The 16,780-nt window shown below is 37.2% G+C and overlaps 1 protein-coding gene across 7 annotated transcripts in view; it reads right to left on the bottom strand.

Annotated features, from left to right (window-relative positions):
* The window catches only part of MAN1A2 (mannosidase alpha class 1A member 2), a 209,681-nt gene that overhangs the window by 143,240 nt on the left and 49,661 nt on the right, over positions 1-16,780 (bottom strand). For all 7 annotated transcript variants that reach the window (XR_012130300.1, XR_012130301.1, XR_012130302.1 and 4 more), the window contains 2 exons: positions 11,311-11,566; positions 4,582-4,678 (listed from right to left, as the gene is read on the bottom strand). Coding sequence is in view for 4 of the 7 variants with exons in the window: in XM_073234472.1 (XP_073090573.1) it covers positions 4,582-4,678; positions 11,311-11,566 (353 nt within the window). In the remaining 3 variants the exon portion in view is untranslated. The remainder of the gene's footprint in view (positions 1-4,581; positions 4,679-11,310; positions 11,567-16,780) is intronic.

Raw genomic sequence — 16,780 nt, 5'->3', positions numbered from 1 at the left:
GCCCTCTTTTAAATTTCTTCTATTTAAACTAGGAAAAAGTAAAAATACATATTTTTTTAAACTCCCAAATCATACTAGCAATATGAGATGCAGGAAAGGACCAAAGTAGGAAACCAAGTCTTAAACTTAGTTTATTAATCCTTGAATAAGTTAAAAGCATCCCTAAAAGCATAAGACAAACAATAAAGAATCCATTCCTTCTTAGCTTATTTGGCTGGAAAAAATAATAATCACTCAATTTTTAATAAAGATATGAGACCTAATTTTGATAATTGCAAATTCATTTTTTCTACTGGTTCACTATAATTTTTTCTCATAATGGCTTTTCCTGTATGCTGATATTAATTTCTTTCTATCTTTAAAATTTACTGAAGCAGTATAGAATAGTAGTTAGAACCATGGGTCCTGGAACCAGACTGTTTGGATTCAGATCCTGGCTTCATTATTTACTAACTGTATGACCTTGGGCAACTGTGCTATGGTTTCATCATCTGCAAAATGGGAACAATAATAACAGCACCTACCTCAGAGAGTTGTGGTAAGTACTAAATAACTGCATTCACACAGATTACTTGTATCAGTCCTTGGCATATAGTACATTTATCAGTCGGCTTGGACTGCCATGACAAAATACCACAGACTAGGAGGCTTAAACAACAGAAATTTATTTTCTCATAGTTCTGGAGGCTACAAGACCCAGATCAAGGTTCCGGGTTTTGGCAAAGGTTTCTTTTTGGCTTGTAGACATCCACTGTTTCACTATGTCCTCACATGTCTTTCCTTGGTGCACGAGCATGGAAAGAAAGGGCCCTTCTCTTCTTTTAAGGGTTTCAGCCCTATTAGAAAATGTCCCATTTATGATCTCATTTAACCTTAATTACCTATACTAAAGGTGCTAAATCCAAATACAGTCACATTGCAAGTTAGATCTTCAACATATGAATTTATTGGGGGGCACAATTCGGTCTACAGCAGTATTAATTATATAAACACTGTTGATGTTGTTACTATAAATATTAGGTCAATCACTAGACTATTTTTCTGAAAAAGAAAATATACTTTTGTCTTGCCTAAGATAAGTTTATTATGTCAGTTCCAGGTAAGTTTATTATGGATTCAGTGAAACCAAGAAATAACAGAACATTCTTGGGGTAAAAGAGTTTATGCCTGGCTTTATTCTCCTGGCAGTAGGTTGAGCACTAGAATCACATCTGCATTCAACAGTCTCTCCATCTCTGCCTCTGCACAAGCACTGAGTGGAGCTCTTTATATAGTGACTCAGTCAATAATAGCTCATTGCCTACAGGTATGGAAACATTAGCCTGTAAGTAGGCTAATTACATCATCAAATAGTTTAGGGTCAGGTGAGGATCCTGGCCATAGGAACTTCTATTTTCCCCACTCTTATAGGATCTCTAAAGCAAATAACCGGCCTTGTGCCCAATTGGTAGCAAAGAAAGTAAAACCTCCTATTGGAATTGTCTTGCCAATGGCTTTCAGCCCCAGGGCAAATTCACTATGGATTCGTAAGACTGAGAAATGACAATGGAATGTTCTTAGGGTTAAAGCGTTTATACCCAGCTTGTTCTCCTGGCGATAGGTCAAGCACTGGAATTATGTCTGTATCCAACAGTGTGCAGGTCTGTAACCAACCCTCCTTTGTCTCTGCCTGCACTCAGAGCACAGGGCAGAGCTCTTAATATAAGTCAACAGCTTATTGCCTAAGGGTGTGGAAGCAGTAGCCTAGCAGCAGGCCAGTTACATCAAGTAGTTTAGGTTTAGGTGAGGATCCTGGCCATAGGAACCTTTACTTTATCCACAGGAATATACTAAATTGCTATTATTTACCTGATGACCCCTCTGAAATGGAGGACCACCAGCAAAGCCTTGCTTCTGTACTCATTTAACTCAGAATTCAAGGGCTCATTTTGTAAAGCCTCCCTTTCCAACTCTAACCTCCCTTAACTTCTTTGATAACCCAAATAACTATCAGTTTACCCAGTAAATAAAGAGCTTCTAATGGCCAGCTGGCAAGATCTCATCTGAAAATAATCTGAACCTACATGCTGCAGTCATCATTTACCAGCATAACCAAATAGTGATCTACAAAGTTTACACTGAAGAAGTCTGACAGAGTTACCACAAATTAAAACCATTTTTCACCAAAATAAGAAAAAAGGTACCTTTCATTCACTAAAAGTTTTATATTGACTTATAAGAAATAAAATTTTTACAGTTACCTGAAAGCTCATTTACCTTCTGAATTTAAATTCAGTAAATCATCTTTCCTTACACAGTCATTACAATGATTAAATTAAATGCAATAATGTATGTTATTTACCTACTCGGCCAGTATCTATCTATTTGCTAAACATTAATACATTAGATGTTCTGAGAAATCAGGTTTAAAAAACAAGTAGAAAATTAACATCCAACATTTATTTTCAGTACACATTTATACTCCAATACTTTAAAAGGGCTCACAGCTTACCACTTAGTTTAATATAAGAGATATTTACTTGAAAATGAAGATCTCATTTTAATTAACTATTAAATATAATGCCAATATTGCACTAATGGCCCATATTGTGGCACCCACAAAGCAATAGGAATCTTTCTATCTACAGCCTCTACTGAAGAAACATGCTCTATTGCAGCTAATTGAGCTGCTAAATTAAGTGTAGTATTAGGAGATCTCTGGTGTCTTTGATTACCTAAAGGAAAAATTTTTCCATTATTCCTCCAACCCAACATTTCTCAAACCCAGCAGAAATTACCTTTTCAGTCACTTTCATTTTTATAGAAAACCACTAAGCAACAAACAAATTATGAGAGAGACCACAGCATTAGAAAAATTCTTCCATGGTATCACAATCAAAGAAAAACGCTGTTACTTGGATTATTGTGGTGGTGTGCTACAATTAGTAAGGACAACTGCACAGCTTATGACTAGTATATGTGCCTTCTAACCCTGTTAATATTCTCTTGTCTTCAGCTATCATTATTTATATGATACCCATCCCATCAAGAAGGACTTAAAATGAGGGAAAGAAGTGAAGACTATCAAGAACAGCATGGTAATTCTCCAGACTTATCCTTAGATTAAGTAAAACTTAGTTAAATACGTTAACCTACTCTTTTAAACTGAGAAGTTAGCAAGTGGACTTAACTCAAGAGAAGTAGAAAGAGCAAATTGAGGTTGAAAACAACTCTTTCTCAGACCTCCATTCACACACACACAATGTCAATTTTTCTCTTGGAACAGTGAATATACAACACAACACACACTTTACCAATCAAATCACCTTGGGCATTGTCTTGCCAATGGGTTTCAGCCCTGGGCAAGTTCACTATGGATTCAGTGAGACCAAGGAATGACAATGTAATGTTCTTGGAGTGAAAGGGTTTATACCCAACTTTATTTCCACAGTAGCAGGTCAATGTGGGGAAGTTGGGGTTCCAATGGCCAGGAAACTCACTGAACTTAAACCAACTGATGATGCAACTGGCCTGTTGCTAGGCTACCACTTCCACACCTTTAGGCAATAAGCTATTATTGCACTATATAAAGAGCTTGGCCCAGTGCTCTGGGTAGAGGCAGAGACGCTAGTGCTCAACCTACCGCTGGGAGAACAAGCCAGGTAATAAACCCTTTCACCCCAAAGAACGTTTGCTGTTATTTTCTTTGGTCACATTGAATCCTAACTTGCCCAGGGCTGAAACCCACTGGCAAGACAGTCAATCACTAGAACCCTGTTCACTCAGAGACTGTCTGCATGCAGTAAGCCGGTCTCTGCCTCTGGGCCTCTCTACCCATGCAGCTGTCTCAGTCTTTGTTCTCGGTGCTGCCACCACTCCAGTCTCATCTCTGCTCTTCTGTGCCTTGCAACGGTGCCACCTTGTTTCCCATGGAATTGGGTGAAGCTCTTTATTATATAGAGTCAATAAAAATGCATTGCCCACACGTGTGCAGTCAGCTAGCCAATTGGGCCCAGTGAGAATCCTAGCCTTAGTGTCTTGCCAATGGGCTTCAGCCCCAGGCAAGTTCGCTATGGATTCAATGTGACCAAAGAAATGACAGCAAAATGTTCTTGGGGTGAAAGGGTTATACCCAACTTTATTTCCAGGTAGCAGGTCAGTCACTAAAATCCCGTTCACTCAGAGCGAGTCTGCATGCAGAAAGCCGGTCTCTGCCTCTGGGCCTCTCTGTCTGCACAGCCATCCCACACAGTCGTCCTCTGTCCTCGGCGCTGCCACCACTCCCACCTCTGCTCTGTTCTCCTGCAGCCTTGCAGCCCTGCCACCATGTCATGCCCAGAGCACTGGGTGGAGCTCTTTTTATAGAGTCAACAGCCATGTATTGCCCACAGGTGTGCAGTGGGCTAGTCAACCAGGGCCAGGTGAGAATCCTGGCTACAGGAACTCATTTTATCCACACTTAGGAACCTTCATTTTCTCCACATTGCTTCAAATTGTAGTTCCATAGAAATACTCAGATTATAGAAAGTACTTAAAAACTTAGATCCTATTTTTAAAATGAAGGTAGAAAATGAAAATAATAATTAGAAAAAGTAAACTTACCGAATATATTAGTGGAATGCCCTTTCCTTGCAATAGGTCTCAGCTCATTATGTCCCCATCCATACATCCTATAATTATCCCAGGCATGTTTCATCATCTAAGAAAAAATTAAAATCCATAAATTTATACTATTCACAGACTATTAATCTTTGTATTCATGTAACTTAAGAGATTCTATTACCATATCCTAATACATTCTTCTACATCTCTTAAATTGGTGTATTAGTCTATTAACATTTATATCAGTGTATAAAATACACCTAACCATGTTTAACCTCCACTACCCAACAGAAGCAAAAACTGGATGTAATAAACAAGTTCTTTTTATTGTGGAGGAAGGTGTCTGGCATTCTTTCCTTTTAGGAACTGCCCATCCTTTTGGAAACAGCTTCTCTTCCCTCACTGTAATTATGACCCAGCTGTCAATCAAGGGGCTCTGATTTCACAACGAGTTAACACAGCCTGACAAGAGAACCTCTAACCCTAGACCAAAGATCAGCAAACTCTTTATTTAAAACAAATATTTTAGGCTTTGTAGTGCATGCAGCCTCTATAGCAGCTAACTCTTGCTTTTGTAGCACAACATCCCTAGACACTATGTGAACAAATGGGCATGCCTATTCCAGTTAAACTTTATTTTTCAAAAACAGGCAAGAGGGCTGGTCCAAAGTTAGTGAGTTAATTCAATTGTTCACAGTCAGTTACAGATCGAACTACTTGTCCTACTCTTTCCCCCCTTTTCACTACTGTACTTGACTAGTGAAAAAAAAAAAAAACGGCAAGAGGCAGACTTTAGCCCACAGGTTAGTTTACCAACCCCTTACCTAGGCACTGTAATTGAGTACCTATCATTCAAGTAGGGGCAATCAAGTCCTTTTACACATATTGCTATAGACACTAAGAGACAGAGGAACTCTCTCATTTTGCAATCTCATCTATGCAGTATATAATCCTGGAGCTGATGGGGGCGCTAATTCTCTCCCAACATGGAGAAACTAAATAACAAAAGGAAAGAGACAGATGCATATTATTGACACTAACACCTACAGACTTGGACTCAACCACAATTAGAGCCTTATTTTAGGGCCACTAAGCTATAAATATTTTTTACATCAATCTGTTTAAACTGAGTTTCTTACAATCCAAAGAGTTCTAAGATACAAAATAATGGAGTATTTAATTATATGTCAGCTAAATTATTTAATAGCAGACTGTGGTATTATCAAAAATCTATTCATTTAACAGTACATGATTCATTAAAACATTTCTCAACTTTTTTGCAGACAGTATTATTCTGACACTGAAACCAGGCAAAGATAGTAAAAGAAAACTAAATACCAAAAATAGGGATGCAAACTACCTTAACAAAAATTAGCAATATATAAGAGGACACTACAGAATGACCAACTGCAATTAACCCAGGAATATAAGACTAATTTAACATTAAAAAACTAATCAATATAATTTACCATGTCAATAGAATAAAAGGAAAAACATCATACAATCTTTATAGGTGTAGACAAAGCATTTAACAAAATTCAATACCTGCTCAAGATAAAACTCTCAGTAAACTATAAGGAAATGTCTTCAACCTAAGTATCTTTAAAAAATCTACAGCTAACATATTTAACTGTAAAAAACTAAATTCTTAACCCCTAAAGTTGAGAACAGATCATGTATGTCCATTCTTACCACTTCTTTTCAACCGTGTACTTGGAAGTCCTAGCCAGTGCCGAATGACAAGAATAAGAAACAAAAGGTAAAAAAGAAAAAGGAAAATAACTTCTATTCACAGACGGCATGCCTATGTACAGTGAAAATCCTAAGCAATCTAAATAAAAAACCATAAGAACTAATAAATGACTTCAGTAAACTAAAAGGATAAAAGTTCACCAAACTAAAATCAAGTTATTTCTATATGCTATTAATGAATAACACAAGTGGAAACTTAAAAACAATTCCATTTATAATAGCATCAAAAAGCCTGACATATTTTAAGAATAAATATAACATAATATATATGCAAGAACTACATACTGAGAACAAAAAAACATTGCTCAGAGAAATTAAAGAAAACCTAAATAAGTGGAAAGATGTAAAATGCTCATGGAGTGGAAGACTGAAATTGTTCAAATGACAAATCTTCCCAATTCATCTACAGATTCAATAAAATCCCAATCAAAACACATCAACCTTTTATTTTCACAGAGAAGCTAATTTTAGAAAGACAAAGGACCTAGAATGGCCAATTTTTAGAAAGAACCAAGTTGGAGGCCTAACGTGATTTCAAAACTTGCTATAAATTAAAGTAAGTAATCCACACAGTGTTATATCGGTATTAAGAATAGGTATTTAGTTTAATGGAATAGAGACTCAACACCTATTGATTTTGTCAATTGATTTTGAACAAAGTGCTAAAGTAACTGAATTGGGAACGATAATCTTTTCAACAAATGGTGCTGGAACTAGAAAGCCCTATGGGGGGAAAAATGAACCATGACCCTTACTTCACACAATATTCAAAAATTTACTCACAACATATCACAGACTGAAATGTCAAAACTAAAACTAATACATGGGCCCACACAAAGACTTGTACACAAATGTTCACAGCAACTTTACTCATAAGAGCCAAAATCTGAAACAAATGTTGAACAAATGGTCCACAAGTGAGTGAGTAAAACAAATCATGCTCTACCCATATAATGGAATACTACTAGGGGGAAAAATCACCTTTATGTGCAATCTACATAGATGAATTTCAAAATTCTGCTGATCAAAAGTCCAAAACAAAATGCCACATACTTTATCATTCTATTTAATTGAAATGCTAGAATAAAGACAAATCTAACCTACAATAATGAAAAGCAGATCAATGGTTGCCTGGGACCAAGGCATCAAATGGACTTGACCACAGAGAGGCATGAGAAAAGCATTTTGAGGTTATAAACATATTCACATCTCGCCTCATAGTAGTTGTTGTTATACCACTGTATATACCTGTCAAAACTCATCAAGCTGTACTCTTAAAATAAGTACATTTTATGGTATATAAGTTATGTCTCAATAAAGTTAAATTTTCAAAACGTCTATTGGCCTGCCACACGTTCCCCAGTTATAATTCCCTCTCCTCCTCAGGCAATTATTTAAACTAGTTTGCTTTTTTTTCTATTTACCACATTTCTAAATATAATTTATAGTGCTATTTCTCAGGGTTTTTTTCATTTTAGATGTTCATTATATGGGCCTATAATGTAGCTCTTGCATGCCACTATCAACTCATCTCCACATAAAGTTCCCTGACCCACATCCTCTCAATACAGTTAACATGTTTTTCTGACAATTATTATATTCCTTTGTTCAACTTTTGCCTTCCCTGTTCTTAACTACTAGTCTGAGGATTTGGTTTTTCTTCTGTTTTAACACATTAGATAAATGATCAAGTTCCATTTTGTTCTCTGATACGCATACCCTTCCTGAAACTCTCTATATTCCTACTTGGGTCCCTGAAGCACAGCTGTTATCCTACTGACTCCCTTATTTACAATCCTAAGAACACCCTCCCTTTCTCTCTCTAGTGACAGATTCCCTTTTTCCAAAATCCCTTCTCCTCCTATTTTTGTGAAACATATTTCTCAACAGCAATCTGAGAAAATGCCTAAAAATTATCTTAACCCTCAGACTTAATTTATAATTGGGCTGAATATATAATTCTTTCTAAGCCTTGTGCTCTACTCTCTTCCAGTTTCCAATATTGTTATAATCTTATGTGTCATTATGTACAATTCCAATCTTCAGGGTGGAACCATTGTTTTCTTCTCTAAACTTTTAAGATCTGTTTTTATATGCCTATCATTCTAAAATTTCAGTAGTCTCTTTTTGCTCATTGTGTTAGATGTCTGCCAGGTCCTTTCAATCTGGAAACTCACATCTCTTAGTTTCAGCCAATTTTCTTGAATTTTGTCTTTGACTTCTTCTCCTCTGTTTCTCCTGTTCTCTATCTAAAACACCTATCTAATCAGATGTTCTGGGTTGATATTTTCACTTTTCTTGTGTTCTCAATTTTTTTTTCTACTGAGAGATTTGGTCAATTTTATCTTCCAACTCTCCTATTAAATTTTTAAATCCTATCATATTTTTAATTCCAAGAGTTCTTTCTTATTCTGCAAATGTTCCTTTTTATTACTTACAGTTCTGATTTCATCAGTTTTTTTTTTTGCTCACTCCAATGATGTTAATTCTTTTTTGATATACCTATATTATTTCTGTGTTCTCTGAGTTTCTTTCTTCCATATGCTTTGTTTTCTGGTATAAGAAATTTTCCTTAAATGTCTAGTGAACTTTGGTATGTTCTTCACCTAAGAGTGAAGCAATTACAAGATAATCAAAGGCTCTCGCTGAATAAACAAGACTTGCTGACTGAGCCTCATCATATGGAGATCAGGAGCAACAGGAGTGCTTCTCTGAGGAACAGTGTTCAGTCTTTCCTCTTGGGCCAGTGTCTCTAAAGAGGTCCCCCAAACTCCTGCTTATTAAATATAAACCTGCCTGCCAGAATTTTGAGAGCTGAGCTAGAGAAAGTGGTCTTAAAACTCAAAATGCACTTTTCACGAAAATCCCTCCACCCCCACCACTCTCTTAGTGTTTTAGAATGACCTCTGCACTTTTTCCTCAGCCATACCTGGTATTCCCAAAATCTATATCTTCTCTAATTCACTCCTCCAAAAGGTAAATTTTGGTTTTACACTGGGAAAGGAAATCTTAGATGCATTGACTAGAGAACTGGGGATCTGGAGATTAAAAGTGCCTTTAAAAACTTACAGATAATCCCTTCCCAACTGTTTCACACCCCTGACTTCAGAGGTAAATACTATCTCCAATTCTTGAAAGTTTCAGGTATTTTGCAGTTACTATCACCTCTCTTCTTATTAGCTTCTTCCCCTCCATACTTAGGTTTTAACTTTCTCTGATCACTAAGTCAGTAATCATGTTTAACAGGAACTTACACAGGGGTTCTTAATGTTTTATTTTTACTTACGAGAACAATGTATAATATGGTGCTCTCTATTAGAGTCACTCTGTCTAGATAGCCCAAACCCTGCACATGCCAGAAGAAAGGTTTGGCCTGTGCCAGGCACCTGGAAAATAACTTCTAAACCTTTATTATCCTGCCTGTTTAAGAGTATCTTTGTTTACTTGATGCCTTGGGCTTGTTAAGATAGTTTATGCTAACAATGTGATTTATGGTGGAGGCCTTGGGCCACATGGTATCAGACTGACTGTGGAGGAGTTGGGAGAACTAAGGTCAGCCAAGCCTACATAACAAACCTCCTCCATAAAAACCCTGACAACCAAGGCTTGGGAAAACTTCCATTGCTGGCAAAATACTTCATGCACATTGCCACACATCATTACTGGGAGAATTAAGCACTGTCTGTGTCATTCCACTGGGAAAGGATAACTAGAAGATTGCACCGAGTCTCTCCTGGACTCTGTCCTATGTGCCTTGTCTATTACAAATTTTAGTCTGTATGCTTTTGTTGTAATAAACTCCAAATATGAATAGAGCAGTTTTCTGGAGTTCTGAGAGTACTTCTAGCAAATCACTGAGCCTGTAGATTATCTTGGATCCACTAAACACACACTCTCAATTATTTGAATTATTATATACATGAAAAATATTTCAACAAATTCTAGTGACAGCTAAAGAAAGCAGGTCAGGCATCTCAAAAAAAATCTATTGATGTCTCCTCAACATTATCCAAAGAAAGTGCCTTGCACAGCCTGTGCATAAAACACAAACTCCAGAAGTGAGGTAAAATAAGAGCACAGCTCGAGTTTTATTTCATCACAATCAAAATCTTATAATAATTCATAAGGCCAAATTTAAGGTATCTGCTAAGTCCTTCATATTCAATACTAGAATATATCCAAATAGTTATCTGACTACTTAAACTAAACTTATTGTTATATTTTATGATAAACAATCCCTTTGAAAAATTGTTGATGTTATTACAACCTAACAAAATCTTTTTCTTCAAAAGTAATACAACTGTAAACTCCACCCAGAATTAACAGATGTTCTAAATAACAAAGTTTAACTGAAATATTGACTAAATTTTATTTCCCTTTGGTATTCTTTTTAACTCCAAATAATTCCTAGAATAACAAACTGAAAGACTTCTGAAACTAAACAATTTAAAGAATTCTGAGATCAATCCTTACCCACTCTTCAATCCATTCAGACTCTTTGGAAGAAATGTGTTCTTAATCTGCAGTATGGGTGAAGGGTTTCATGACACTGTCCTTAGATCTAACAGATATAACGTTAACTCTTTCAAAGCATTTTATGAGGAGATTTGCACAGTATCTAGCAGAGTCCCTTGTAACTAGACACTTAAGACATTTCTTATTCAATGATAAATTATTTATTGATCTATTCTACATTTATAAAATGCTGGATATCAAAAGATCTCCAAACATAGGGCAAATTTATATATTTGATTATATAGCAAATATATCAAATTTTAAGTGCCCAATAATTATATTATAATCCACATTAAGAAAGAGACAGAGTTCTAGCCCTTATTGCCAACTTGGAAACTGAACTACAACTATGACCCTAAACACAAACAAGATCAAATTATGACACCATAGGTGGTAAATATACACATTTAAATCCAAATACATATCCATAACCACTCCATATCATAAATCTCAGCTTATTACCTCCTTAATTTTTTCCCTTTTCTTTCTTATGTCATTATCTTCTGGGTCTCCACCATTTATTCCTATAAGGTTCGGTATAGGGACTTGTGGCAGTGACTTTTTCTCTTTCGTCTTCATTTCTTGGACTACCTTACTTTTTTCTGTCTGAATTTCTGCTCGGATTTCCTCTCTTGACTTTTTTAATTTTTCTTTCGCTTCTTCAAGGGCCTTCTCATGATCAGCTCGAATTTTATTTCTCAAACGTTCCTCTTCTTCCCTGTAAGAAGAGGAGAAAAGAACACTGGTAAGAATGACTCTTGAGAACTTCAATCTTTAAGCATAAAACTTAAAGTTTCCTCCACTAAACCCTAATAGTTGCTTTTTGTTCCTGCCATTAAAGGTAAGAAAGATCTGTGAGAGAGACTCAGAATCTATTTGCCCCAAAAATAGGATAAGCATAAGGTGGTATGCCTTCTGGATGGTGAAGAGCAAACAGTTTATGTAAGATAAATTCCAGCCGAAATAAGCAGGCAAAGAGAGGCAACAAAGGGCCGGGTAGTTTATTTGAATGTCCCTGGGCGAGGTTCCCCAGTCTATGGAAATGGAGGCTTGGGAAGTCATGCGAAAGTAGACAGGCAGTGAGTTTTTAAAGAACGTAGGGGGAGGCAGAGCTTAGATTTACAGCGGCGCAAGGATTGGCTAGCCTAAGGCACATTTTTCAGGTTGGGAGGGGGCAGCAGCTGGGGACTTTGGCACGTCATCAGTGTCTGACGTGCTCACCCCTCCCCCAAGTGCCTTCAACCTTACAGTTTACACAGGGGAGGAAGAGAGAACCTAAAAAGAAAGATACAATTTCAGAGCAACTGAGAACTGGGAAAACAGCAACCAGTTACTTATCAGTAGACATATGGGGGAAAAAAAAAGAGAGAGTGACATGCAGACTAGCGAAAAACTATATGAGGGAGAGAAATTTAAAAATAGAGTAAATATCAAGATCAAGAAGGAACAAAAATATAAACATAGGGTCAAGGATAAAGGTAAGCAGGAAAGATAAGACCATGGGAAATTTTCATTTATCATATAGTATATGATGTTCTTTTAAAACTTTTACATTGTGCAAATACCACAGATCTTAGAGCACAATTCCCAACTGATGTGGGCATGAATGCCTAAAACTCTCTTGCGTCCTTATTAAAAATGGGTTCCAATGTAGAAGGTATTAAAGCAATGAATTTATATTATTAAGGGTTCCCCAGATGATTCTGGTGTGCACACATGTTTGGAAACTGCTACTGCAGTGGACACTGACTGGGTTGTCCAACCCTACTCTTGTGTGAGAGCTTCATCTTCCCCCCACTTCCACTTGAATCCACATGAATGAATACAGTAGTTACTATCTTCCAAATTAGCCAATGATGACTATTCTCAGGGTCAGCATTTGACCCAATAGTCACCAGAGCTGCTTCTCCAAAAATTTAATTCAAACTCTGAAGATAGTTGGACATATAACACTGCTGGTGGCAATGTAAAACAGTATAACCACTCTGGAAATGTTAAGCAGTTTCTTAAAAAACTAAATATGCAACTACCACAGAATCTAGCAACTCCACTGGGCATTTATCCCAGAGAAGTGAAGGCTTATGTTCACACAAAAACTATACACAAGCCAGTCACAAAAAGACAAATTCTGTATGATTTCACTTAGATGAGATACTTAATCAAAATCACAGAGACAGAAAGTAAAATGGTGGTTGCCAGAAACTGGAGGAAAGAGGAAAATGGAAAGTTATTGTTTAAAAGTACAGAATTTCAGTTTTGCAAGATGAAAGAGTTCTGGAGATAGATGGTAGTGCTGATGAACAATATAAATGTACTTAGTACCACTGCGCTGTACACTTAAAAATAGTTAAGATGGTAAATCTTATGTATATTTTCAATTTTTTAAATATTATAGGAAAAAAAACCTGTACACAAATATTTATAGCAGCTTTACTCATAACAGGCAAAAACTGGAAACAACTCAGGTGTCCCTAAACAAGTAGATGCTTAAACAAACCATTGTTTATACTGTGGTACAGCCATACTATACAATACTGCCCAGCAATAAAAACAAACTATTCACACAGACAAACTTGAATAAATTATGAAAAGTATTATTATGTGAGTTAAAGAAGCTTGTCCCAAAAGATTACAATCTATACAATTCTTACATGACATTCTCAAAAAGACAAAAATACAGGGATGGTGAATAGATCAGTGGTCGCAGGCAGTTATGGATGAAGGAGGGGTTAACTCTAAAAGAGTAACACAAGAGTTTATTGGGATGCTAGCACTGTTATCCTAATCATAGTGGTGGTTACAAGAATGTGTACATGTGTTTAAAAATCAGAACTAAACATCAAAAGAGGAAAATATCAATTTACCATCTAATATTTTTAAAGTTTAACGTTTAGAGAAAAAACTGGATTGCTATCAGCAAGAAGAGGCTTTGAGGAAAAGAGAGTAAAAAGAGGGGGAGAGCACAACCAAGCCAGAGAGTCAGTGACAAAGTCATCTGGGTAGGAAGAAAGGATTCATGGGGCCTGCAGACAGACGGGATGTGGGAAGAACACATGAGGAGGAGCCAAGGTTGGCCACTGGGTACATCCAAATGGAATCAGGGCCGAATCTGTTCCACAGACTCAGACAGATGAGGGCATCATCATCAACACAGGCACTGAACGAAGTATTAGGTAAGATAACCAAGGTAAACATAGGCAAGCACCTATGAATACAGTAGTTACTACCTTCCAACAGCCTTCCGATCTCCTTCCCACTTCCTTACCAACAGAAAAACACTGTTCCTGGCCCCTGAGAAGAGAACATGTCCATCTATGCCAATCAAGTCTTTCCAAGATGCCCTTGCTGCTAGAGGTGACCACATAACCCCATTCCAACCTAAGAGATGAAAAAGGACTTTTAGCTACTAAAACCAAACCTAGCAAGCACTTATTCCAGTCTTCAAATGGGGCTGTGATGCCTGAAAAGCTGTGAAAGCCACCTTGCATTAATAGGCAACAAGCCTGGGACAAATGGCCAACATGGTTCAGGAAAGAAAACAAAGATGTAAAGTACTTGCTGATATAATTGAATTGCTTTCAGGGTCCTCAGCTCCTGGGCCCCAAATTTCAATGCTGTGGATTAACTGTCAGTTGGTATTCTGTCACTTCCAGTGGAGAATTTTCCCAACTCACCCACTTACTAAGCAAGATACACACAGAGTCATAAAGCAGAGGGCCTGGGCATAGCCCCAAAGAAGAGTAACATTAAACAGGGATGACTGGTTCATTCAAGGGCAGTTTCTGTCCTAATGACCTGTGGGAGAGTCTCCATAGAGAGCCAAGATTTCCATTTCTAACTCCAGGCACCATGTTATGAATGTATTAGCTGAATGGCATGTGGAAGGCCCTACCATGTTTGCAAGGGCTTGTAGTGGAAAGCAACTTTACCCACCAGTGAAGCTCCACAAACAGCCAGGTATTATTATATGCCACTTTCTAGAGACTCCCCTGACAGAAAGGAGGAGAAAATATACGGGCTACAGTGCATTCCATATACTGTCTCCAGAGATTCACAATACATGCAAGTATTTTGAAAGCTCTGAGAAGTTTGGCAATAGAAATGTCTACCACATTTCACAGACTTACTTAGCCAGTCCCTTTTCTACAAACAATCCTTTTTACCATGCCAGAGGAAATGCCTCAAATTGTGCAATCAGCCAAACCTCGATAGAAACCTGCTACTTTTTAGGTGTGTGTCAACTCTCTGAGCTTCTTTTCCTCATCTGTGAAAACAAAATTTCCACCAACCTCACAAGACTGTTGTGAGGATTAGATGAGATGACACAGGAGTCTAAGAGTAAAGTCCTTACCAGCTATTCCCTTCCTTCCCTTACCACCTTACCCTCCCTCCTCACCCCCACCACCTCCATTACCACTGCTCCCCTCTTCCCACACCCTGCCACGCACAGAGTCATTTAATGATTTGGGCTAACATAAGTGTACTCAGTAAGCAGGACCAACACCGAGCAGCATCTCAGCTTAACTGCACTAGGTGACAGGAACAGCTTCTGGGCAAACCTACAAGGATTTAGAGCACCAAATGCTCCTAAAATGGGGCAAGGCTATCATAAAATTGGCAGAGAGCTGTGCCCTCTCTCGACTAGCCTAACTCCACAGCCAGCACTGGCCTTTGTCCATGTGTCCAGAACAACAGCTAGGGCTTTCAGGACTGCCTTAGGAATTAAAGGCACAGCAGGCATGAATGCAGGAAAGCTTCTTTTTATTTGCTATTCTTATTAAGTAAAGGCAAAATCTATTATTTCTCTACAAGTGAAAAATTATATTTGATAGCAGCATGTATGTGTAAACAATTTTCAAATTACACTTTTTAAAATTATTTTTGAAAATAAAAAACTGAGCCCTCTAAATTTTAGTGCTCCAGAGGAAAGTTCCAGTCACTTTATTCTACTTTAGTTAATATTCTGGCATGCAAACGCTGTTCATAAGCACCTATACTGTTGAAATATTGTATAGAGCTTTACTTGAGGACATTTGAAAAATCTAAAATATCTACAAATTTATTTGCATTTGTCCCCCAAAAAGAATTGTTTAAGTATTCAGTGAGTATACTCACCATACAATAACCAACATAAAGTGCAAAGACAAACCAGTCTACTCCTTAACAGGAGCTCCAGAGTTCAAGGAATTAAGTGAGATGTCCAGTTACCTGGGTGCCAAAAAGGATCATTTTATAGATGGAGGATGGGGGGAAATCAAAGAAAAAGTACTTAATCCAAAAATCAGGAGACAAAGATTCAGTTGTAATTCTGCCCCTGACTCACTCTGCAACCTGGCACAAATCACTAAAAAAACCTTCAAAATCAGTACTTATTTCTATAATACAGATTGGAAAACAGATAACAATACTACCTAACTATGATATTTGGCTAGTGGTATCCAACATTAAGTAAAAATACTTAGTAAATTGTAATGTTCTATATACACATAAGCCACACTTTCTTGCTAAGAGCATCTTTTCACAATAATCATTTAGTAATACTAATTAATTAAAACATTAATTTTCTAGTTTTCCTCCTTATAAACCTCAAATTTTTATTTTTATTTTGGTCTCCTTTCAAGGGGCTCCCCAAATTTTTAAAATTTTTTTATTAAGGTATGGGTGATATACACTCTTATGAAGGTTTCACATGAAAAAACAATGTGGTTACTACATTTATCCATATTATCAAGTCCCCACCCATACCCCAATGCAGTCACTGTCCATCAGTGCAGCAAGTTGCCAGAGATCCACTATGTCCCTTCTCTGTGATACACTGTTCTCCCTGTGATTTCCCACACCATGTGTACTAAACATAATACCCCTCAGACCACTTCTCCCTCCCTCCCCACCTGCCCTTCCACACCCCTCCCCTTTGGTAACCACTAGTTCA

Source organism: Manis javanica, chromosome 4, assembly GCF_040802235.1.
Source record: "Manis javanica isolate MJ-LG chromosome 4, MJ_LKY, whole genome shotgun sequence".
Lineage (NCBI taxonomy): Eukaryota > Metazoa > Chordata > Mammalia > Pholidota > Manidae > Manis > Manis javanica.
Note: the sequence above shows the minus strand (reverse complement) of the source record. Positions and strands in the feature narration are given on the sequence as shown.